The sequence below is a fragment of the Silurus meridionalis genome, chromosome 17 (assembly GCF_014805685.1).
Source record: "Silurus meridionalis isolate SWU-2019-XX chromosome 17, ASM1480568v1, whole genome shotgun sequence".
Lineage (NCBI taxonomy): Eukaryota > Metazoa > Chordata > Actinopteri > Siluriformes > Siluridae > Silurus > Silurus meridionalis.
In genome coordinates this window covers 3,102,634-3,128,332 of record NC_060900.1, presented here as the reverse complement: position 1 = coordinate 3,128,332, position 25,699 = coordinate 3,102,634, and the positions used below count along the sequence as shown (strand labels likewise).

At 38.1% G+C, this 25,699-nt stretch overlaps 2 protein-coding genes and 2 non-coding genes across 7 annotated transcripts; all 4 read left to right on the top strand.

Moving 5' to 3' along the window:
- Window positions 1-2,219: 2,219 nt before the first annotated feature.
- On the top strand, window positions 2,220-14,051 carry LOC124399857 (carbonic anhydrase 12-like). 4 transcript variants are annotated; one of them, XM_046871122.1, is made up of 11 exons: window positions 2,220-2,297; window positions 3,253-3,299; window positions 3,911-3,980; window positions 7,192-7,230; window positions 7,466-7,639; window positions 8,438-8,583; window positions 8,759-8,851; window positions 9,327-9,393; window positions 9,478-9,632; window positions 10,202-10,241; window positions 13,014-13,151. In XM_046871122.1, exons 2-10 carry the CDS (start codon window positions 3,297-3,299, stop codon window positions 10,208-10,210), a joined length of 756 nt encoding a protein of 251 aa, XP_046727078.1. In that variant the 5' UTR covers window positions 2,220-2,297; window positions 3,253-3,296; the 3' UTR covers window positions 10,211-10,241; window positions 13,014-13,151. The 4 variants fall into 4 exon arrangements, with proteins under 4 accessions (XP_046727078.1, XP_046727075.1, XP_046727077.1 ...); XM_046871119.1 differs by lacking the exon at window positions 10,202-10,241 and having other exon boundaries at window positions 2,221-2,297; window positions 13,014-14,051; XM_046871120.1 differs by lacking the exons at window positions 2,220-2,297; window positions 10,202-10,241 and adding an exon at window positions 2,754-2,883 and having other exon boundaries at window positions 13,014-14,051.
- Window positions 14,052-19,133: 5,082 nt separating this feature from the next.
- On the top strand, window positions 19,134-24,052 carry hpdb (4-hydroxyphenylpyruvate dioxygenase b). The gene is made up of 14 exons (XM_046871114.1): window positions 19,134-19,215; window positions 19,321-19,347; window positions 19,539-19,601; window positions 19,977-20,081; window positions 20,278-20,320; window positions 20,594-20,676; window positions 20,941-21,030; window positions 21,185-21,288; window positions 21,404-21,481; window positions 22,307-22,469; window positions 22,778-22,849; window positions 23,116-23,238; window positions 23,358-23,474; window positions 23,616-24,052. Exons 1-14 carry the CDS (start codon window positions 19,213-19,215, stop codon window positions 23,724-23,726), a joined length of 1,182 nt encoding a protein of 393 aa, XP_046727070.1. The 5' UTR covers window positions 19,134-19,212; the 3' UTR covers window positions 23,727-24,052.
- Window positions 24,053-24,733: 681 nt separating this feature from the next.
- trnaa-agc lies at window positions 24,734-24,806 on the top strand. The gene has a single exon. It is a non-coding gene; the product is annotated as a tRNA-Ala (tRNA).
- A 509-nt stretch (window positions 24,807-25,315) lies between these two features.
- On the top strand, window positions 25,316-25,388 carry trnaa-agc. Its single transcript has one exon. It is a non-coding gene; the product is annotated as a tRNA-Ala (tRNA).
- The last annotated feature ends 311 nt before the right edge of the window (window positions 25,389-25,699 follow it).

Here is a 25,699-nt window from a genome sequence, read left to right as displayed (position 1 = left end):
AGCGACGGTTTTTGGCTGGAGGATGTGCGTTCCTCTTCTCGCGTGTGTGTGTGTGTGCAGCTGGACTGGCAGTGGGTTTGAGACATGGACAGGAGACTTATTTAGCCCTGTAATGCTCATAATGCTGCTCTCTTAGCACAGCATCAAGGGACCCTTTGTGGTCCCTGGGGAGGAGGATGAGTCACTTCTGCATCCAGATCCGGTGCTTATCACAAACACACACACACACACACACACACACACACACACACACACACACTCACACACTCACAACCGTTTTTGTGCACCTTCCTCCAACCTCTTTTCTCTTGTGTGACAAATTGTTGAACTAATATGTGACACATAGACACACATTCACAGACACAGACACACACACACACACACACACACACACACACACACACACACACACACACACACAAAGGTGTGTAGGTGTGATAGACTAGTGTGAAAAGTTCACTTCTCCCAAAGTGTCTGAGGTTTGTGCAAGGGCGGCTCGTTCTCTTTCCTATTTAGACATCCTGCACCACACACACACACACACACACACACACACACACACACACACCTGTCTCATCTGTGAATTCTCTGCCTGTAACAACAACCCCTCCATCCTCTCTTCCTGACAGGTGCCTCTATGAAAAGACCTCCAGTGTGAGAGATGCCTGGCGCTCCATCAAAGCTACAAAATGAGGGGGAAGTTGTGTGTGTGTGTGTGTGTGTGTGTGTGTGTATGCCTGTCTGTGTGTGTGTGTGAGTGAGAGAAGAAGAGCGAGAGAATCTAGAGTACTTGGGTAGCATACCAATATAGTAATAAATAAATAGAGACATCACTTAACGTCCTGAACATCTTTACACAGACACTTGCACTTTTTCATGGTCTGTGAAGGCGTTTAAAAGTATAAATAACGCACTCTTGCATATGTGTTATCAGGTAGTGTGACTGGGATGCTAGTCCATTAAAAAGGCACCATGCACAAAATTCACACACACTTGAGGTAGGATAAAACCCAAGAAGCAAAATGAAACAAAATTTGCACATACATGACATTTACATTAACCAGAGCGACTGACAATGTTCTCAGTTATACACCTGAGAAATTGATGGTTGAGGGCCATGCACAAAGGGCCAGAAGTGGCAGCTTGGTGGTGCTGGGATTTAAACCTACAACTTTCTGATCAGATGTCCAACAGCTTATCCAGCAAGCTACCATTTCTCTCATGATGAGAAAGTTCAAACCACCACACAGACACTAATTAGACAGCTAGTTTATTTACCTGGGTATTAACCTACACCCCTCTGTATATGACTGGACAATTATACATCATGTATATAATTATTAAAATAATGACCCTATATAAATCTGAACCTGCTCTGGGCCAAACTCTACAGCTCTTGCTTCATAAATGGCCTCAAAAGGAAACCTAGCACTAACCACTGGTTGGCCTTCTGTAATACAACATTCCCACCTCCTGGACATCTTCTAAACTACAATGTCATACATACATTTAAGGTGAAATTAAAGTTGCCATGTGTTTTATTGTCACTGACCCAAAATCTAAAAGCGAATCTTTCAATCGGTCAAAGAAAAACCAAAAACAGCAGCCGTGTATCCATTTCAATAGCTGTGGCTAGTCCTGGGGTAAAGTTTGTTTAGCTTTCGAAAAATTAACTGTGTACAAAACTTTAAATTGTATAAGAGTAAGCCGAGCACATATAGAAATCAAATGGATTCTACTTTTTATTGGCCTTTCACACCATGCTACTCTTTTTACTTCTGAACAAAATAAAACACAGCAATTATTCTCAGGCCTATACAACTCACTTTTAAAGATTTGTGTATGTGTTGTGTATGCTAGAGTACTGTGATCCCAAAAATCAACCCTATTTATTTGTGTTTGTCAGCTACGGTAGCTTATCACAGCCTTGCAAATACATACAAAAAACAAGTGTTATTATTATTTACTGCTCTCAATGTAAAATATTGTAAAAGTCCGTGGATATCTTGATTTTAGTTTTACTGTAGTTTTAGAAGTCAATAAATAACTAAATAAGGAATGAATCAATCAGATTAATATATTTTAACATTTAAAGGCCCACAAGAGGAAGGGACATTTTTTTTTACATTTTTTTAATATTTGGATGTGAAAAGTGTATATCTCGCAATTCTGAATATTTCTTTTTTTCAATGGATAAATAGTCCTTTCTATTTTATTCTATGGCGAATACCCTAGGGTCAACCGGAAATGAAAAACCTTTTAGTTCATTGCGCTTGGCCACGTGTGCGACGGATGCGGTAATGTTTACCCCCGCTTTTAATTTTCCTCCTTTTAAATTTGTCCTCTTTACACCCTTAATTATTTATACTCGTTAGCCTTTATATAAATATATACATCAAGAGTATTGGGTCACCAGGTTATACATACGGAATGTGATTTTTGAGCGTCGCATACCACATATAGTCCCAATGTGCGCTCCTAATTCTCTTCACTCTTCTGGGAAGATGTTCTACTAGATTTTGGAGTTTGCTTATGGATATTTGTATTTATCAGCCACAAGGTTGTTACTAAAAGCATGTACTGATGTAGGTGAGGAGACCTGGGTTGCAGTCAGCGTTCACATTCATCCCACATGTGTTCAGTAGGGATGAGATTAGCGCTCTATAGTAGGCCATTCAAGATCTTCCTCTCCAGAGCATTTAAACCAGATCTCCAAGAAGCTCACGTTGTGCACGGGGGCATTTCCATGCTGGAACAGGTTTGAGTTTCCAAGTTCACGTGAATGCAAAAATTTATTATGGCACATGTAATGACGTCATGTACAATTGAGCGCCTCCAGATTTATGATAACAGTTTGGAAAAGAACCACACATAGCAGAGAAGGTCAGGTGACCCAATACTTTTCGCAATATAGTGTGTATATACGTGTATGTGTGTGTATATATATGTGTGTGTGTGTGTGTGTGTGTGTGTGTGTGTGTGTGTGTATATATATATATAAATATATATATTTGTTTCCCAGTAATTATTGAATGCTTGCATCTTATGTTTAAAGACGGATTATATTTTAATTTAAAATGTTATTTAATTTTTTTTACTTATTTTTTATTTATCCACGAAATCATATGGCTATTTTCTTATTCTCAGTGATTTTTTTTATCTTATCCCATGCCCTAAAAATCATTTGTGAATGTCTTATGAATTGTATGATGAAGTGTATGTGTATTATAAACTGATTTTGAATTTTATTAGGCATATTAAAAGATCAAAAAGACATGATTTAACTTCAAGAAGACATGGTGAGTCGTTCTTTCTTAATTGTATTGGCTCAGTTACTACTGTCACCTTCCTGTAGGCTGAAATTAGTTCAGGCGTTCTTTGTTCAGCTTTCTAATTGACAAGATGTTTATTTCTGCAGATCTTTTTAATTTTTAATTGCATTTTTTTATTGCTATAACTTCATCCCAGTGGACCATCATCTATAGAAATACTCAAACTAGCCCAGCTAGATCTTAAAATCATACTACAAAAACATTTTCCTATGAGATAATATTTTTGCCCCATGAACATTTCCAGCGCCTGGCTCATATCTGCGATATTTTGTGTACACTGGTGGTCTGATTGGATATTTGTAGATATTTTAAATATGTAGGTGTTATTTTTCAACAGGCAACACAAGGGGTTATCCAGATCTTTTATTATATCAACATACATAAAAGGAAAACAGCATTTTGATGTATATTGTGAAACATATAAGTAATATTTGCAGCCATTACGTGAGTTTCTTCTGGGTTTTTGGGTTTCCTCTGATGTTTCATTAAAATGTTATTAACATTTTAATAAGATTGAAATGACATCTCTGTCTAATGTGTAATAAGTGTGTAAATGAATGATTTGTTTATTTTTGCAGGAAGGGTCCTGGATGTCTGTTCTATTATTAATCCCAACATTAAGGGCTTCTGGAGTTTTGCCCTTCGAAGGTAATTTAGGTTTCTTCAACAGCAGGATTTGCTGGAAGTGCTACTGTATTCTTTTCACTCATTTTCAAAAACTATCCTTAATTTTCTGTGTTTTCTGTCTGTCTTGTATGTTTCCTGTATGTCTTGTTCCCAAAACAGCATTATTTCACATAAATCTTAAATATCCATACTATAGCTATAAGGGGGTGTAACGGTACACAGACGGTTCGGTTCGGTACATACCTCGGTTTTTAAGTGTGGGTTCGGTTCATCTTCAGTACAGTTAGAGGAGAAGAAATGCAAAACATAAAACTGAGTGTAGTTTTTAATTGATGCAGTTTGTTATTATTATTAACATTTGTGATCGTCAACATTTGAACAGTTTATTTAATAAAAATTAAACAAAATGCCTGCTTGGTTAAATAAATATAATTATAATTATTATTATTTTATGAAAATTAAATATATAAAAATAGAATAGAATAAATCTAATTAATGCAATACACTTTATTATATAGATTAAATTCAGTAATTGTATAACTTGGCACAGACTCAATTGATTCAATAAAAAATAAATATATGGAATGTTTAAACGAAATACTTAAAATTTTTTAGACCCTATTTGGGTTATACAGGTGTGTGTGTGTGTGTGTGTGTGTGTGTGTGTGTGTGTGTGTGTGTGTGTTTTTTATATTTAATTTAAAAAATTGAATTTAACATAACTTCTACTTATTTCGGTATATTTGAACAAATGTTTGCATTCCTTCATCCTTCATTCATTCACTCCCTCGATATGTGGAATTGTCAGGATTTTCTTCTTTTAAGATAAATTTGATGTAAAAAGCTAAAGAATTCATAGCTTTAGCTGATACCCAGGAAGTGGCAGCCATGTCACGCATGTGCAAAACAAATCTAATTTCCGGTGCGGAGCGAGTAGCCGCAGTTACACTGCACTAACTCTAGTTTCTTATTATTTCCCCGGCATTGTTTTGTTCGTTTTCATATTATATAATTTAATAATAATAAAAAATGAGTTCCTAAGGGGAAACTCGGATGTTCCGCACGTTGGAGGTGACTTCTGCCAAAACTGCCTTCTACAAGGAAAAGCTTGAGGCCTCTGCACAAGATCCTCGTAAGCTTCACAACATCTTCTCTTCTCTACTAAACCCCCCTGCTGCACCTGCTCCATCCTCCCTGACTGCTAATGACTTTGCCTCCTTCTATGATGAGAAGATTAGGAAAATCTGCCAGACCTTCACTTCCTCTCCAACAATGATTACACAACACAGCCAACAATCCACTACGTCTCTGTCAAGCTTCTCAACCTTAACAGAAGATGAGATACTGCAAGTCATCCGATCCTGCAATCCCACCACCTGTCCTCTGGATCCAATCCCTTCAACTACGCTCCAGACCATCACGCAAGATCTCCTGCCCTTCATCTCCACAATCATCAATGGGTCATTAACATCTGGCTATGTACCAACTACCTTCAAGCAAGCAAGGGTCATTCCTATCTTGAAGAAACCGGCTCTGGATCCATCAGACATCAACAACTACAGACCGGTATCACTCCTTTCCTTTCTTTCTAAATCTCTGGAGCACTGTTTTAACCAACTGTCTGTCTATCTCTCACAGAACAACCTCCACGATCCGAACCAGTCTGGGTTCAAAGCGGCACATTCCACAGAGGCGGCCCTATTGGCTGTTTCTGAGAAACTACATGCTGCTCGGTCAGCCAAGCTGTCATCTGTACTTATCTTTCTGGACCTTTCAGCAGCATTTGACACAGTCAACCACAAGACACTTTTGTCAACCCTCAAGAGCCTTGGTATCTGCGGAACAGCATGGGAATGGTTTGCTTCCTACCTGGAAGGTCGCTCATACCAGGTAACATGGAGGATCACATCTGCCCCATGCAGACTCACCACTGGTGTCCCACAAGGCTCGGTACTTGGTCCCCTCCTTTTCTCCCTCTATACCCACTCCATTGGTGAAGTCATATCCTCACATGGGTTTTCTTATCACTGCTATGCAGATGACACTCAACTCATCTTTTCTTTCCCTCCATCAGATACCACAGCTTCGCTCGGATCTCAGCATGCTTGTCAGACATATCTTTATGGATGAGGGCTCACCAACTTAAACTCAACCCCAGCAAAACAGAACTGCTGGTCATCCCAGGTGATTCATCTCCAGGTCAAGATCTACAAATAACACTTCATGACTCTCTGCTCTCCCCTTCAGCCACTGCTCGTAACCTTGGGGTAACTATGGACAATGAACTGTCTTTTTTCCCACATGTCGCTAATGTTGCTCGTTCTTGTCGATTTCTTCTCTATAACATCCGAAGGATTCGACCATTTCTGTCCATACAGGCTGCCCAGTTGCTTGTTCAGTCTCTTGTCATTTCAAGACTGGACTACTGCAACTCTCTGCTGGCAGGTCTTCCCCTGAACGCTATTCGTCCACTGCAAATGATCCAAAACGCAGCTGCACGACTTGTGTTCAATCAGCCCAAGTTTTCCCACACCACCCCACTGCTGCGCTCCTTCACTGGCTTCCAGTAGCTGCACGTATCAGATTCAAAACACTGATGCTTGCCTACAAGGCCAAAATGGACCAGCACCATCTTACCTCAGTGACCTCATCACATCTCGCACTGCACCACGCTGTCTGAGATCCTCCAGCACTGCTTGACTGGTACCACCTTCTCTCAGAATGAGAGGTAAGTACAATTCAAGGCTCTTCTCTGTTCTGGCACCGAGGTGGTGGAATGAACTTCCCCTAGATGTCCGTACAGCAGAGTCCCTGATTATCTTTAAGCGACGACTGAAGACCTACCTCTTCCTGAAATACCTAAATTAGCACTTTCCAAGTTTGTAGAATTCGAGTTATATTTATATTGAGTTTGTATTCTTGCGTACCAGTGTAGATTTATTCACTACTAGAGATTTAAAGCACGTTTGTACGTCGCTCTGGATAAGGGCGTCTGCTAAATGCCGCAAATGTAATGTAAATGTAAAAAAGGATTGCGATCCAAAAGCCCTGTACTGAAAAAAATCAGAACGAATGCATGTACCTTTACACCCCTAATATCTAGTTTCAAACCGTTGAACTTGTTGAGAAATGTCGTATTTTGTCATACATTTGTTGTTTTTGTATATACATTTGCCTTTTATCTTTAACTGTATACACTGTGTCCACGTTATTTGTTTTCTTTGTGTCCCAGTTCCACCCCTCAATTATTGCTACACAGAAGATGCATGTAGTAAGTCCCAATAACTGAAGTCACATAATAATGACAATAATATTTGGCCTTATGATAAATCTTTCATTTGTGTAAAATGTTTGCATTTTACTAATTTCTTTCGCACTTAAAGTATTGAAATGGCAAGACCAGTTCCATTATTGTTTGCTTTGAATATGAAAGGGTAGATCAGAATTTAAGCTTTGGTTTTATTTTTTAAAAGGCCAATATTATTACGTCTGTTTTTATATGACAGGTCCGTATAAGTGGGTGAAAACGTTTCCCAGCTGCATTGCTACAGCCTCAGCACTGCAGTCTCCCATTGAACTGGAACATGTCGTTAAAAAGAACGACTCCATCTATCCGCTGGAACTGCGAGGCTTTGGTGTACCTCAAAAGTCATGGACCGTAGTTAATATCTGGGACACTGGTAAGCAGCACTGAGAGGAATAGTGACGTCATAATACAGTGATGGCAGGGGGACGTTAATTCAAGATTTAAGGTTCAAGATTTTTATCTGTCACAAACATAGTTATATGTTCACTTGCAGTTAAATAAAAACCCGATCGGCCGCTCAGAAATTGTGATTTAGGTAAAAGACACTATAAATATAAAATATAAGAAAATGAGAAAAAAAAGAAAATTCTAATATATGAAAAAATATGTATTAATTGATAGTTATTTATTTATTTACTATTTCTTAAAAAAAAAAAAAAACTTAGTAGTATGCTGAACTTTAAAAGTACTTAAAAATTTAATGTAAAATCAATGCTCTGGCGTTTGTGAAGGTAACACTTTAAAATAAGATTCCATTTTCCAAGTTAAGTAAATGCTTTAAAAGTATTAATTACTATTTGTAATACATTTTTATCCTAAGTGAATTTTTATTTGATCTCTTAACTAACATGAATGAGTTAAAGTTCGCAGTCTCGCTTATTAAAACAAACAGCCGTGGCTTCAGTGAATCGCCTCTAGAGGCCGCTCTCGTACTGAATAATAACTTTCTCAGCCGCTCCAGCACAGACGCAACCCGGAAAAACTATGGATTTTTGCAGATAGTTCCAGCAATCAACTATCGGTGCCGATTAATCAGCAAAACCGATGAATCGGTCGACCTTTGAATAATAATATCATCAGTAAATGTTTCTATTGTAGAAATTATTTTATTTAATGTTAAATCTTTCTTCAGATTTAAATATGTGATTGCCTTGTGTGTGTATGTTTTTAGTTGTTGTGAAGTTTCAAGCAGGCATGACTGTGAAAGGTGGCAGTATAAAGCATAATTATCGACTCATTGAGATGAGATTCCACTGGGGTTCGAGAGACACCAACGGATCAGAGCATAAATTTAACAGTCGCAGGTTTCCTATGGAGGTGCACATACACACACTCTCACGCACACAAACACAAAAAGGCAGACTCACACACTGAATGCCTGCTAATGAAATGTTCTAACCACTTACTTTTAATGGTGTATAAATAATTTACAGAAAACATGATGGACATTGTGGTTGTAAATGGTTTTTTGTGTGTGCATGTGTGTTTTTAGATGCAGATTGTGGGACTTGCGCCTGGATTCGTCAACGTGGATGCTGCTTCTTTAGTACAATCAGGCCTGCTTATGATTGGAGTCTTTATTGATGTAACATTCCTAATTTTATCTGTTTGACACACAGGCTGAAAGTTCTCATCAGAGAAATTAATTGTTGGTGTGTCTTTATTATGTAAATGAGCAATTGGTTTAAAAAGCCAAAGCAGATTAGATAAATGGATAGGTTCAGACTTTCAGAGGGACACAAAGAGAAATAGGCACAGGCAGACAGCTGGGTATGGACAGCAGGAACAGACAGATAAGGAATGCAAGGTTAGGGAGGCGCAGACAAAATGGCACCGAAAGGCAGACAGAATAGCAGCATGAGTCGTCTCATTGGTGAGAATGAAGGTTATGCATGATTAACCCATCAAAGAGGGGAGATTTTCTGGTGAAGTAAATGTATGCATTAAAAGAAACAGCCAGTATGCAAACATTGTGCAGTAAAGGGGCTTTAAATTTGGTGCCTCGAAGGTTGTAACCTACATTTTTGCAGATTTCTTGTTTGCTCGTGTTCCCATTTCAGATCGCTTCTGATGAGAATATGGCTTTCAGAGCCATAGCTCATGCTGTGCTCAATGTCTCGTACCCAGGTGATTAGAAAAACTTTGTAACCCACACATCATTGTTAATCGTTCCCGCTTCACACTCTGCCGGCTTCTCGTTTCATTTTCCAGGGGATTCAGTGAGCGTGACTCCTCCGGCATTGTCGCGTCTCCTTCCTGATAATTACAAATTCTATCAGTACTACGGAGGCCAGACAACTCCCCCCTGCCGGCAAACCGTGATTTGGATCGTGTACGAGAAGCCCATTTTCATCTCCAGAGAGCAGGTAAAAACAAAATGCACACAAAAGACGTACAGACATCTAGCAGTGAAGAATCTCTTCACTTTGTATTAGTTGTTGTATAATTAATTGTATAATCTCAGTGTAAGGGACGTGGCCCTAATCATCACATCTTTTTCAGGGGTGTAAAGAGTACCTGAGAATTATACTTGAGTAAAAGTATAGACTGCAAATCTTACTTCTGTTAAGTCATTCATTCTAATATGATTTGAGTAAAGCCTTAGAGTATCAGTACTTAAGTATTTTATTTTTAGGCTCAAATATACACTAGTCCAAAAAAAGTAGTAAAAAAGCCTAAAACAGTTGATTTGTGAGGTTGTATTTCCTAAAATACAAATCAAATTGTGCACCTCGACACAACAGCCTTTTCAACATGACAGAATAAAACAATAATCAGCCAAAATGAATGAAACCCCGTCAGGCAATAAAAGACAAAGTAGTAAAACAATCTTTCAAAAAGATATTTTTAATGAATAAATTAAATTGCAGTATCATGAACCATTAGTATTAAGTGGACAAATTAAATGACGATGACAAGTTTGCCTCTTCTGCAGAATAAATAAACAAGTGAAGCTGCCGTGCAAAATATAAATGGTAAGTCATTTTCAATAAAAAAAAAATAGTGACGTAATAAGTACATGCATGCATACAAACATACATGCATGCATGCATACAAACATACATACATACATACATACACTGATCATAAACAGTATGAACTTCTTCAGCACTTTGAGCTACAGGAACTCGTCTGTTGGATCCGACCACACGGACCAGCCTTTGCTCCCCACATGTCTTAATTATCCTCGTCCCTGTCTCCAGTTCAACACTGTTTCTACCTTGAAGCACTTTTGATAGATACTGACCACTGACCAGCCCACAAGAGCTGCAGTTTTGGAGATGCTCAGACCCAGTCGTCTAGCCATCACAACTTTTGTCAAATTCGCACAAATCCTTACTTTTGCCCATTTTTCCTGCTCCTAACACGTCAACTTTGACGACAAAATGTTCACTTGCTGCCTAATAAATATATCCGCCCACTAACAGGTGCCTCATAATGTTATAATGTCATAATGTTGTTTAAATATACTTTGTCTTTCATACTTTTACTTTCAGCCCTTAGTAAGATGCATTTAATTATTTATGGAAGGAGTCTCCAGTGTCAGTGTTTGTAATAGTCACAGGAATATTTGTCCTTTTAACTATTAAAGATAAATATGTGGTAAGATAAGAAATACACCGCTTGAGATGTTATATGAGAACAGAAATGTCCCTTTAATACAACACATTGCCATTTGCTTGTACTGAAGTGTTTAATTAAATTAGTCATGGTTAGACATTAGCACACGGAGTTCTGTCTGGTTCGCATTGTGTGGTTCTGACATGTAATCTTAGTGCGTGTCGAATGTGTCCACGTTTGAACGATAAACAAACTCGTTCGTTCTTTATATTGTTAAACAGCAGGTGGTTGTAATTTGGTGCTAATAATCTGAATTGTGGCTGAATTGTAACTTCGGTACACCTTTTGTTAATATTGTGTGTGTATATGTGTAAATTTAAATGTGTTCTATGTATTGGATAAGTATCAATAATTGTTGTATAATACCAGGTATATTATGTGATGATGTAAAAAGTAGAGGTCGACCGATTTATTGTCTATTTTCCGGTTTCAAATTTTGTAGTTATTTTAATTGGGGTTTTTTATTTATTATTTATTTTAGATGCAACTGTTTTTATTTATTTGTATTTATGTTACCTTTTGTTTAACCCAGCTATTAGGGTTGCACAAGCCAGTGCACTCTAAGTGCCGGTCCCAAGCCCGGATAAATAGGGGAGGGTTGTGTTATGAAGGGCATCCAGCGTAAAACATGCGCCCAATCAATGGAGATGGAGACAGATGGTCCACTGTGGCGACCCCTAATGTTAGAAGCTGAAAGAAGAAGAAGAGGAGTGTTACCTTTTGTTTGCTTGAATGCATCTTTTATTTTCCTGAATATTTATTTATTTATATAAATAATATATTTAGGTAAATTTTTTTTAAAGCACATTTCCATGATTAGTACTATTTCACTACTATTTACTACTATATTACATGTTGTGTCGTTTTTTTTCCCCCCAGTATCCTTTTTTTTTTTCTCTATCTGTTTTATATGTTGGGGGTTTTTTTTTCTTCAACAAGTATCCATCCAGCTGAATAGTGTAAGTGATAGCCTGGTGGTAAAGGCATTGGACCGAAGATCCAGAAGTTGGAGGTTTAAATCCTGGAAATACAAGGCTGCCACACTTGAGCAAGGCCCTTACCTCCTGTGGGTATTCAGGATGTAGGAATGGGAATAAAGTAGAAGGTAGCACAGTTAAAGCATTGGACGTTGGCTCGGAAGGTCACAGGTTCAAATCCCACCACGGGCTGCCGCTGCCCTTTACCCTCTTCTGCTCAGTTGTAAGTCGCTCTGGATAAGCGTGTCTACCAATTGGCATAAATGTAAATGCACCATGGAGAGTGGGTGTTAACTAAACTGCTATGTAAACTGTAAGCCATTAGGCTCTTTCAGACCAATGGTGGGGGAGGACTAAAAAAAAGAATCTGTTCATCGGTTTATAAATCGTTTATCTGCAAGTACAAACCAACTTAGCTATCGGTAAATTTAATTCTGTCAACCTCTAATACAAAGGCATGATATTTTTTGTGTTTGAATATCACTGACTCATATGTGTGTGCATATTGTAGGATATTCATATAGGATGTGATATTGGATGTGTTAGTTTAAAGGATAAGGACTTTGGAACAGAAGGTTGTGAGTTCAAATCTCAGCCCAACCAAGCCACAACTTCTGGCTCCTGAGCAAGGCCCTTAACTCCTTATCTGCTCAGCTGTGTGAATGTGATAAAGGTATAGTAAATATGCGTTATACTGGTCACATGTAACTACAGCACAGTGAAATTCTTTCGCATATTCAATGGATGTTAGGAAGCTGGGGTCAGAGCAATGTCAGGCGGGATACAGCACCCCAGGAGCACAAAGGGTAAAGGGCTTTATTCAAAAGTGGCAGCTTGGAAAAACCGAGGCTTGAAACCCCTAACATTCGATCAGTAACCCAGAGTCTTAATCACTCAGCAACCACTTCCACTTGTAAGTTGCATGGATAAAACAGTCTGCCAAATGTCATAAATTCATATGGTACACGTAATAGATTGGTATTGTCAAATTCTGCAATGCGTCCTTAAGAATTGAAACGGTATCATAGTATTTGTTGGAAATCTTTTGTTTTACACTCCAATTAATTACTTATTTACTGGTTTATTAATTTGATTGCTTGTCAGAGATGACTGAAAATAACTCCCCTTTTCATTTTCGATATGTTCCAGTATTTGCCGTTCATCACAAGTGTGTATTACTCGGATAGAAACGACCCTGTGAAGAAGTTGTTGGTGGACAACTATCGTACCATCCAGCCCAGCTTGAATCGCCAAATCTTCGTCTCATCTGCAGTGAAGATAATCTCAGCGAGAGGGGCGGCTCAGAGCCAGCACACACTCCTCATCCACCTTTGCATCCTCACCAGCTCTCTCTCAATGCATTAAACACTGTAGGATGTCATAGCAGGGCCAGTCAGCATTTTCAGTGATGATAAATAACTGTTTTGTTCAGAAGAGCTCAACTAAACAAGGCAGGTACAAATATAATGCTAGCTTTCATTAATACTAGAGCTTAATGAGAGTCGTATTATTAATGTAATCAAATGTACAAGTCCTATATTGCTGCTGAGGAACAGTGCACGTAGCAGAGACCCATTGCCTTGTAATCATTGTGGCATTTGGTCACTAGTCATCTAAAAAAAAAAGGTTCTGTTCAGTTCTGTGCAATATTTGTTTTATTGATGACTTGTTTGAGTTCTGTGTTTTGATTACCTAACACCTTTTTGTTTTCCATGGGTCTTAAAAATGTAGTCCAGAACGTGCCTTTTGAATTCTTTGCACTTTCGATCTTACAATTTATCGCACGCAGGCACCTAAAATCTAACTTACAGGAACCACAAGCTGAATGTAACCAAAGAGGTCCGGTAGATGTCACACTCTAGTCATAAGTATAAGAAGGTTACAGAGGGATCGAAGTTATATTACATTAAAAGTGTTTCGTGAATTGATGAATCTTGTTTTTTTCGTATGTAGCAATAATAGTGTTTGAGGTTTGACATGGTTTAATATTTATTTTATATACATTTTCAGATTGTATTTTATTTGCTTTTATTTAATTGATTGGTTTATCCAAGTTTCTAAAAATATGAAAGTTTGAGATTGCATTACATTATTATTTAAGTTAGCCATCAAGTGATCGGCTTTAAATTTACTAAAATTATTAATGTTAATGTTGTAAAATAAAAGAATGCAGTCACATGATCCAAATGCAGCGTCGTTTTAATTCTTTCAAGGCATTTTGCTCACTTTATTATTGTTCTTGTGTAAAGGTCAAACTCCACCTGATTACCAAAAGAGAAATGTGATGTGTATATTGCCTGATGAAAAAAAAGTCATTCCTCATTTACAACTAATACAGAAAGTGCTTGTTTATTCCTTTGTGATTTTGTGGTACACTAGTTGAATATCAATTCTATATTTTCTATTTGAACACACACACTTTAATAAATCCACCAAAAAAAAGAGGAAGTTTTCACTAGGAATCCTCTGAAAGAATTTCAACTAATATTTATTAGATGAGAAAATGTAATAACCAACAAAAAAAACAGTAATATATTATTAATAGAATAGCCTTTATTTGTCACATATACATTACAGCACAGTGAAATTTGTTCTTCGCATATCCCAGTTTTGCTTGGAAACTGGGGTCAGACATGATACGGTGCCCCTGGAGCACAGAGGGTTAAGGGCCTTGCTCAAGGGCCCAAGAGTGGCAGCTTGGCGATACTGGGGCTTGAACCCCCGACCTTCGGATCAGTGATCCAGCACCTTAACCACTGGAGCTACCACTCCCCGTAATAATTAATATTTCACTTTCAAAATGGTCTTGAAACCCAAATAGGCAAGTATGTATTTCATAGCAATGCCATGCTTATATTTTGTGTGTGAAAATATGTGCAGAGACGAAGGATGACATTAAAAACAAGTTCTACGATTGTACTTGTTAAGGCAGTTAATGCACAAGATAATGAAATGATTATGGCTACAAGTTCTACTCCAGTAAGTATTGGAGATGTTTATTTGGCAGTTCAGTCATATTGCATTAATCTTCTTCATCTTCAACTGTATTGGCTTTTTTTTTTCCTGTCACCTTTTACAATTATTGAATTTGGCAGATGCCCTTATCCAGAGCAACATATCTCACATATACAATTGAGCAAGTGGGTGTTAAGGGCCTTGCTCAAGGGCCCATGAGTGGGAGTTTGATCGTACTGTGATTTGAATTTACAATCTTCTGATCAGAAGTTGAACATTTTAAGAAGAAGAGCTGCCACTTTACCTTTCCAATCCTGGAATGAATGAATCCGCATAATAGCTACATGCATGAGGTTTTCCACCAACATTGATACATGGAGAATGGAGTTTCTCATGGACAGAGCTCACACTTTATCCTCTTTTATGTCTTCCTCAGTTTGCTGTCTATTAGTTCCGGGATGACTAAAACACACTTGCACCAATGCACAACTTTAAGATTGTTAACAAATGTTTAAACCCTTGTAAATATGAAATTTGTTTCATGTTTTCTTGTAAATATCAGATCAAACAGTTTATTGCATTAAAAATAATTAAAAAACAAGACACCTTAATGATATATTAATTACAGACTGTTTGAAAAACCACCAGTTTTACAGGAACATTCAAAAGAAAACGTGGAAAAACAGAAATCTATACACCCTGCTATAGATATATGGAAAAAAAATTAGTTCTTTTTTTTTATTTATTTATTTTTTTTAATAAAAGCGTCAAAATTTATTCCAGTGTTTTGGAACCGTTATTGCAAAACAAACACGATGAATTCTAACAATTTGATCCTTTTATTAAGAATTGCTTCTATTTTGCAGCACAACTTCACCTGTAATCAAGAAAAAACTACACAAAAGCCATTTTGATCACTGTAAGTATAGAAAAAATGTCCCCAGACTTGTGCAGTCAATGACATTTCCAAACAAATGCATTTCCAGCCTTATCTATCCAGACATCTTTTAAAACCAAAGCATTGGAATTATAATGCCAGTCACCACAATTATATAATTATACAAAAAAATCCCAAAAGCATAAATTAAAATCTTAGTTATATTAGTTACAGATATAATAATTATTTAAAAGTACAAAAAGCGTTCTGATAACAAGTGCTTTGTTGATGGCAGGTATTTTCACGCTACAACGCTATTGGGAAAACATACAGCTCTGGCAGCACATTGCATCATTATCACTAAACAATTAGCATTAAGGGGGGCTTCACAGTACACAAACATAAAGATCTCAAACACATAGAGCAATATATTTAGCAGTAGGCTGTTACAATACCAGTCTGTCCAGTCTTCAAGGTTTAGAGGGCTTCAGGGGCTTTTTTGCATCATCTGTCTAGAGCTGATCTTCATGTAAACCTTTTGTCATTGATAGTAAAAAAGTTCTCAGATCCCTTCAATCTCATTGTCATTTATTTGTATGCATCCATATGTAAGGCATCTCTCGCCAGCATGGAGCATCTTGTTCTCTTTTCTGGTCTTCTATATCCATTATTCTCTGTTGGCAGCTTCAGGTCTTAGCTTCGAGTTTTAGTTAGACATGATGCAGATTTATATGCCCTTTTGGAACATCCTCACGAGGATTCTCTGATGAACGTTAAGCTGCAGGTTTGTTCACACGAGGTTTAGAGTGTACAGGCTTCTTAGCATGATGAGTAACCACAAGTGATGGAAGCAGAGGATCCAGAGTGGACACCGGTAAAGTGCTATTCCCATTGCTCACAATTTCCTTGTTTCGGCTCCCCACAGGCTCGGACATGCAGCGAGGCCGGAATGCTTGTGGCGTGGAGGTCTTCGGAGCAACAGTGGTCAAGGTACGTCTCAGGATACGTCTTTTGGGTGCTCCTACAAGTGGAGGGACGGAAACAGGTGCGTTCGTGTCAGCATTGATCTGCTGTGAGGGTGTGAGGCGTGTCTCCAATTCTCTCAGCACTCTATCCGTGTTGCTCCGAGACTCCTGTCTAAGCAGATTTAACTCCTCACCCAGATCCTTCCTCAGACCCTCTATGCTGTAAAGAATTTGCTGGAGAATAACCACACACTCATCTTTTTTGCATTCCTCGTTTGTTTGTTCATTTTCGCTTGTCTCCTCTTGAACTTCCAGGGTTTCCTGGAGGTCTGTCCTAGGTGATGTGTCCTCAGTACTTCCATTACCCACTTTGGTCCTGTCCAACTGCCTGGTGACCTGTTGCACCAGCTGAAGCATTCCCATCCTGTTCGCTTCGTGAACTGGCTGCCCTCGAATCTGATCTCTTACTAGACAAAAGACTGACTGCACTCTTCCTGGTTTGGTCTTGGAAGCAGGAACTTGACACTCACTATCTTCTTGCAACTGGTCAGATTTGAGAGCGAAAACATTTTCGTCTTTCTCAGCTCGCACTTTTTCCTCTCCTTCACCTTCTCCTCTGCTTTTATCCTCCTCTTCTGACTGATCAGGGATGGTTTTCAGTTCATTTTCAGCCATGCTTTTATGCTGAGCCAATCTTTATTCTGATTTATTGAATCCTTTCTTCTCTGTATTTCTGCGTTGTTCACTGATGCTTTCGCTCTTCCCAAGTGCCTTTGTAATCGCATAAAAAACGATGAGTAATCTAACAGGGACCAATTCCCCACAGATCTCCCAACTAACCAACACCCTTCTCAGAAGCGTACATACTCTTCCCAAGGGAAATGCACTATTATGTACCATGCACTTAAACATCTTGTCCCCAAAAACAGACACACAAACCCACCTTTCAGCTTTAGATTCAGGATTTGAACCCTAGTAGACAGTGTCTACTCTGCATGGACATTGTGATCATTATCTTGTCTGCATCAGCAGGAACATGTGTGATTGATGGTTCATTAGTGCACAAGCAGAATCACTTCTCTACTGTTACACCATGTTCAAAAGAGTGCACTCGACTGCACATAATGAAGTCCCATGATGCACGAGGGTGAGAATGCTTCTAGGAATAACAGTAGTGAGGAACAGGGAGAAGAAAAGACCCCAGGTGGAGCAGAATGGCATGTAAATAGAGACATTATAGATTATTAAACTGTGTATACAGTCTAAAAGTAAAAAAAAAAAAGAAGAAGAAGCCAAACCGCACACATATGGAGCTGAGAGTGGCGTGACTTGAGGTGGAGCTTGACTTTGAGAATGACTTTGCACTTTCTGTAATGTGTTCAATTTGATTCTTTAAAAGCGTCTTCTTTTTAATAATCTGTGAAAATGTCTGCTTCAGAATAAAACTAGGCCAGTCATCAATTTTCAGGTAACAGATTTGAGAACATTTGACAACATAGACAACTTAAGAATAACTCCTTATATCCAAAGCCTGAATCGCATGTCTTTAATCTGGCATGTAGAAGCTAAGAGCTGAAAATCTAGCCAGCCAATAGGAAACCAGAACAGCTGCACCTCCTCTACTATCTGTGCTCCATATGGCCAAACAGCTGGATAACCGTAAAAACCTACGTAAAAGCTCTAATGAGGTAAAATAGAGTTGCTGTGTTTCTTTGCTTCCAGTGTCCATATTCTTCTAATCAAAATACCATCGCTGTCTACACATACTTTAAAAATGTATAGACTGAAAAAGCATTTATTTTATATTATTTGTCACAGGTCACATGCAGAAGTTTTGTTAACATACAGATTATTTAAGAAAATTATTTTTAGATTTGTGGTCCGTAATAGATTTTAGAGTAGAGCAACTTACTTTTTTTTAGCAACATACTTATTTTATATTATTTGTTGATTATTATTACTATTTTTCTTCTATATTAGAATTATACTGAATCGTATGACTGTTAAATTTCACATAGTATGCAGTGATATAGAAAAGTCAAAGTATTATATATTTTTATATTTTATATTTTAAACATTTAGCCTCATGGATCTTTAATAATTTCTAATTTTTAAATTTTTAAGTCTGAGAAAAATATTATTTAAAATTAGTACTTGAAATTGGTGGATTGATGGATAAATAGATGTACATGTAGATAGATAGATAGATAGATAGATAGATAGATAGATAGATAGATAGATAGATAGATAGATAGATAGATAGACAGATAGATAGATAGATAGACAGACAGACAGACAGACGGACGGACGGACGAATGGATAAATATTTTGTGCTTTTTGACTTGAAAAAAAATTGACTTCAAAATGTGACTATATCTTTTTAAATATTTTTTTAAAACAAATTGCTTTTGTCAGCCTTATAATTAAGCTCTTATATAATCTCTGCCTCTGACCCACCCTCTCTGGGCAAAGCACCACAGACCCTCCCTATTTATATTTGGGACGAGACCAAACATTGCATCTTTAAAATCGGGAGCTGCTGCACACCAAAATGGTAAGCCAAACTTTTATATCTACATTCTGGAATGTTGCAGATGGAATGTAAAACTCGTATAACCTGGAAAACAATGCTGAAAAGTTGTATTTCTTTTTTTCCTAGACTTCTTACACAGATAAAGGTGAAAAGGTAGGTGCATTAGGTTCTATCTAAACTTTTGTCTTCTTAAATGTTTATGTATATATGTGTAATTAAATAATTCTGAAGAATTCTTCCTCTGTATGGTGTTTGAATCAAAATGTGACACTAAAACCCTCTCTCCATTCATTATCTTCTGACTGTTTATCCCCCACTGATTTGTCTGGATGCTTTGCCATCAGCACGAGCAGGGCAAGTTCCTCAGCTTTGACCACCTCACTTTCTGGGTTGGCAATGCCAAGCAGGTACGTCTATTCTATATTCATAACAGTACGCAGTTTGTTTTGTTGTCACTTCATTGTGCTTTAAACTCTGTGACCCTCGGGGGAGTTTCTGTGCTGCTGGATGCTATTGGCTCTTGAGAGGGGAGGAGATGGCGGAGTTAAAACTCCATCTTAAGGTTTATTTGATCCCTGATGGGATGTTCTCACATGCTTTGCTCCTTCGACCATGAGTCTTTGAGAAGTGGACCAGTTTGTGTTTTGTGCTATTAAGGATGAAAATTGTGGTTAAAATCAATTGGTTTGATTTGGTCCAAAAAATAGGACTAGTGCAACACACACACAATGTATCAAGAAAATCCTTTTTGACATTGCGTCAAACATCATGTTTTCTTCCAGGCCGCCTCTTTTTATTGCAACAAGCTGGGGTTTGAGCCTCTTGCATACCGCGGACTGGAGACAGGCAGCCGTGACGTCGTCTCTCATGTGGTTAAGCAGGGAAAGGTAAGTATTCTGAAATGTATATATACACTCATAGTTATTGGCACTATGAGAGTTTATATAATAATCGACAGGAAACACAAATTATGACATTGTGGACATCCAGTATACCATCAACTCAGTATTATGTCCAAATTAGGCCACATGAGTTAAACACTTTTTTATTATGCATCTGTATTTCTTTTTCCCCCTACTGCAGATCATCTATGTCTTCTCCTCTGCACTGAATCCTGGTAACAAAGGTATTACTTTAAAATAATCACATATTAGTGATTTATGTGTACATATGTACCTTGAACCCCAATTTTTTTAGTAACACTAACTTTCTATGATCAATGATTTAATGAACAGTATATGAAAACTTTCTAATTGTGTATTGTAAAGGTTAATTATTTGATAATAGAATCCCTCTAGGAGATTCTGTACTCTAATTTGTCCTTTAGTTTGCCTTTATTGGCTTTGAAATTACAGTAATCTTGATGAAATCAAATGAAAATCTTGCTTTTTCTCATCAGAAATTGGGGAGCACCTGGTAAAACATGGAGACGGAGTCAAAGATGTCGCCTTTTCTGTCGAAGACTGTGACTCCTTGGTGCAGGTAAAGATCAGCTTCACTTTTTTTCTTCACTTCAAGACTTTTTTTTGTTATTCGACAAGCATAGATTAAAGAAATATGTACATTTTACAGCAGAAGCCATAGAGAAAGGTCACCCATCTGGAAACTAATGATGTGTCATTTGTGTAGAGTCATTTGGGAGTCAATTTATATTAAGCCAAACGAGCTGAAAAAGAGACAGAATTACAGCAAGTGTGTGTGTGTGTGTGTGTGTGTGTGTGTGTGTGTGTGTGTGTGTCTGCACAGAAAGCCAGAGAGAGAGGTGCCATCATCCTCAAGGAACCTCATGTACTGGAGGACAAGTTTGGCAGCGTGAAACTGGCAGTCCTGCAGACAGTATGTACATGTGCTTCATGTCTTATGGAAGATAGTTTGAATATCCTCTTCAATCTACTGGTTTTATTCTAAACCATCAGTTTTACATTGAGAACAATGCTGCTGTCTACCAAACCTACGCCTTCTTTTCTTTAATCCCGGATTTTTTTTTCAGTATGGAGACACAACTCACACACTGGTGGAAAGAAAAGGATACACAGGACTTTTTCTTCCAGGATTCCACGCTCCACTATTTTGTGACCCTCTCCTGGCTAAGCTGTAAGTAACATTTAGTCGTGTTGTGTTTAGTCAATGCTGTCTCAGAAATCTTTGACATAGTTTGTATAGGGTGTAATTAAAAAGTGAGAATTTCAAGACTGTGTTTCTTTTACAGACCGAACGGTCATCTGGATTTTATTGATCATGTGGTGGGAAACCAGACAGATGATGAGATGGTGCCTGTGGTGGAATGGTGAGAAAGTGAATTTGTCTAACATGAGAGTCATGACAGGCACAACAGCCACACCCTTTTCAAGGTGACTGACAGACACAAGCCACCACACATTTCATGGTGACTGACAGACACAAGGCCATCAACATGTTCACTGTGACTGAAAGGCACAGAGGCCTCACCGCTTTAGTTTCAGAGCAAATGTGCTAAACAGTAGGTCAGAAAGCAAAATCCATTTAAATGAAAAGCCATGAATGAATACCCTCCTCTAGTAGAGTTTCCTTTGAGACAGGGCGGAGACATAGCTCTCTGCTTCTGACCAATCAGAGTACAGCTTTTGCTTCCTCCCTAGTCTCAAATCTTCTCAGTACTGACATGTGCATGTAATATAATAAAGACAGAGGTTCATATATGCTTTTTCTGGTACGCATGTATCATTTATTGAAACCCCATTTGTGCATTAGGAGATTGTTAACAGAAGGAGTTGAGGTGATGCACAATGCAGAATGATAATGAGTGGAAAGAATGAGAAAGTGGGAGATGGTTGTGATTTTGTGGTTGCCTCTGGGGCTACAATAAAGAGCAAAACAAAGCTCTGGCTCAGTCTACATGGAAGCAATTAAAGGGGTGAGGACTGATAGAGGGGTGGAATAAAAGAAAGAAAAAAAGAAAGAAAGATAGATAGATAGATAGATAGATAGATAGATAGATAGATAGATAGATAGATAGATAGATAGATAGAGATAGATAGATAGATAGATAGAGAGAGAGATAGAGAGATAGAGAGATAGATAGATAGAGATCCACCTTGCTTTTAACTGACTGTGTGTGTGTGTGTATATACAGGTACCAGAGGAACCTCCTCTTCCATCGTTTCTGGTCTGTAGATGATAAACAGTTGCAGACGGAATTCAGCGCTCTACGCTCCATCGTGGTCGCTAACTACGAGGAGACGGTGAAGATGCCTATCAATGAGCCTGCCTTTGGTAAACGCAAATCCCAGATCCAGGCAAGCAGCCACACACACACACACACACACACACACACACACACACACACACACACACACACACACACGCATGTTATGTTTTTTCAAACTATTCTTTTGCATTTCACCTATTTGAAAAAAATTCAATAAAAAATGAGTCCAAATGCATTTAAATACGGGGTTTTGTGCTGTTCTAAAATAATCCACGACGAGGGTGAAGTGGAGTTACGGTTATTACCTCCAATTAAATTATTTTCCTACACGGTACTATTATTTATCAGTGTGAGTGTGGTGTGTGTGTGTGTGTGTGTGTGTGTTTGTGTGTGTAGGAGTATGTAGAGTATTACGGTGGCCCTGGAGTCCAGCACATTGCCATGAACACCTCGAACATCATCAAAGCTGTGAGTATCCTGGGATTTACTCCAAATAGACAGAAATCCAAACCTATTTTGCAAACTAGCGTTCAAATAAAATCTTATTATTCCAATTTCGGATCATTTGATTTCGGATGATAAATTTGCCTAAATGTGACCATGTGATCAGCAAGATCGATATAAACAGATGGGGAGTGAATTAAAGGTGAAAACTATTTGCATACATATATGTACAAACTCCTTGTATTTTTATGTGTGTGTGTGTGTGTGTGTGTGTGTGTGTGTGTGTTTAGATTCGAAATCTGAAGGAACGTGGAATGGAGTTCATGACAGTGCCAAACACCTACTACCAGCAGCTCCATGAGAATCTAAAACACTCAAAGGTCAAAATCAAGGAGGACATCAGCATCCTAGAGGTCTGTTTTGCCACTTGTTCTCCTCTTTTCTCTCCTCTTACAAAACAACAAAAGAGAATAAGGAATGACTTGCTTTTCACATTCACAATGCATCAAATGACCACACGTCGTTTATCTAGGAGCTGCAAATTTTGGTGGACTACGATGATAACGGTTACCTCCTGCAGATCTTCACCAAACCAGTTCAGGATCGACCAACTGTGTTCCTAGAGGTGATTCAGAGGAACAACCACCAGGTCTGTATAATCCAAACTGCCATACAAATGTCTTTGGATTCCATCAGTTGAACTAGAAACTTTCTGAAAGCTCAGATCAGATGACTTTACTCTGAGATTTCTCTGTAAAATGACAACTGCATTTTAACTGTAATGTTACAGGGCTTCGGTGCAGGGAACTTCAAGTCACTATTTGAGGCTATTGAGGCAGACCAGCACGCCAGGGGGAACCTCACTGTCTTCACGCCCAACGGGGAATCGGATAAAATCTGAATCCACCTTTCTTTACCAACATATCCCCTCATATGTCTTTATATGTATGAACAAAAGCTGTGATTTTTTACGATTTTAAAACTCAGTAGTCAAATTTACATCAGTGCAGTATTCTCTAAATGATTTTTTTTTACCAAACCAGCAGGAGCTTCCAGCAGTCCAGATAACAGATTGTTGTTTTTTCATAACATTGCAATATGGCCGTGCATGTGATAAAAGGTAAACAATAACCATAAATGTTGACCTTGAATAATCATACATACTGACCATCATTAGTTGAGTTATGTGAAAAAGAATGTAACAGAGCAATAAATCATTAATTATGAGCATTTGTTATTGTATTTGTTTATCTGAATTGGCCATAGCAATGCCAAAGTCCCTGAGATTAAACTGAGATGAATATGAGTCAAAAGGAATTCTTCCTGTTATGGGTCAAACGAAACTAGACGTTTGTTACCCACAAAGTTAAAAGCACACAATCGTGAAGGATATATTTGGATGCCTTCAGTTCAACGAGGATATATATATAGATAGATATGTGTGTGTGTGTGTGTGTGTGTGTGTGTGTGTGTGTGTGTGTGTGTGTGTGTGTGTAAACATATTTACAGTAAATAAATATAAAGGCTATGGCAGGACATGTTTAAAAAGGAGTTTATTAGAGGGACAGCACATGTAGGACGTTTTGGAGACAAGGTGAGGGAGGTGAGATTGAGATGGTTTGGACATGTGCAGAGGAGGGACATGGGGTATATCAGTAGGAGAATGCTGAGGATGGAGCCACCAGGAAGGAGGAAAAGAGGAAGGCCAAGGAGGAGGTTTATGGGTGTGGTGAGGGAAGACATGCAGGTAGCTGGTTTGAAAGAGGCAGATGTAGAGGACAGGGGGGTGTGGATGAGACGGATGATCTGCTGTAGCGCCCCCTAATGGGAGAAGCATGAAAAAAAAGAAGCAACTAACAACGACACTGTGTCCACTGGGATTGTGACTTGCCACTGTATTTGTATAAGGGGGAATTAGCTCAAATGGTAGAGCGCTCGCTTAGCATGCGAGAGGTAGCGGGATCGATGCCCGCATTCTCCAAGCGAACCTTTTTCGTTCATAAAAAATATTTGAACAATATTGTATACTAAAAAAAAAAAGTATTATTATTATTATTGTTTTTATTGCTTTTATATACTAATACAAATATGTATTATTAGCTCAGCTGTTTTAAAACGTGAGAAGACTAATACACTGATAATAGAGGTACTTTAGTAGGAAATTATCATCTTACTAAAAGTTAATTGAGTTAACGTGCTAGATAAAACAAAAAAAGGTATATATTATCGTAATTAGCGGAATAATCCAGCTTTTGACAATCATTCAGCAGGTTATTGCACGCATGCATCTATACGACAGGATTCTAGGGAAGTTAGTAGGTTAGTATGAATAGATTATAGGATAGGATAATAGAGTTTATGGAATAATATGCACTTGATTTGAACCGAGCGGGTGTAAATTCAGTTTAGTACAATTGATTAATCCCATTAAATAGTTATTGAAAGATGGGAAAGACCATATTATGCTTTGTGAAGGGCCATTTCCTAACCGGGGAATTAGCTCAAATGGTAGAGCGCTCGCTTAGCATGCGAGAGGTAGCGGGATCGATGCCCGCATTCTCCAAGAGAACTTTTCTCACCATTTTATGTATAATAAAAAAATATTATATATTTAAATATTATATTTATTATATACTGGATCATCCTTTTATTCACGTTCTAAGAATTTGCACCAAAAGGGTCCATGGTTGCTCTGTGTCTGCACTATCATGTTCTCCTCATAGAAGTCATAGGTTTCTCTGGTTTCTTCTCACCTCCATGAAAGATGCTATTAGGTGGACTGAAAGCACTAAATTCTCCATTGGTGTGTGTGTGTGTGTACACCAGTATGCATTTCACACCTAGGCCCTCAGTAGTGTCCTACCACATCAATTC

Bases quoted from the DNA above. Each gene is read 5' to 3' on its own strand.
- LOC124399857 (XM_046871119.1), top strand. The intron at 3,981-7,191 runs GTAATTTAGGTT...TTTGTGTCCCAG, and splicing joins TGGAGTTTTGCCCTTCGAAG to TTCCACCCCTCAATTATTGC. The intron at 9,633-13,013 runs GTAAAAACAAAA...GATATGTTCCAG, and splicing joins TTTTCATCTCCAGAGAGCAG to TATTTGCCGTTCATCACAAG.
- hpdb (XM_046871114.1), top strand. The intron at 22,470-22,777 runs GCAAGCAGCCAC...TTGTGTGTGTAG, and splicing joins AACGCAAATCCCAGATCCAG to GAGTATGTAGAGTATTACGG. The intron at 23,239-23,357 runs GTCTGTTTTGCC...TCGTTTATCTAG, and splicing joins AGGACATCAGCATCCTAGAG to GAGCTGCAAATTTTGGTGGA.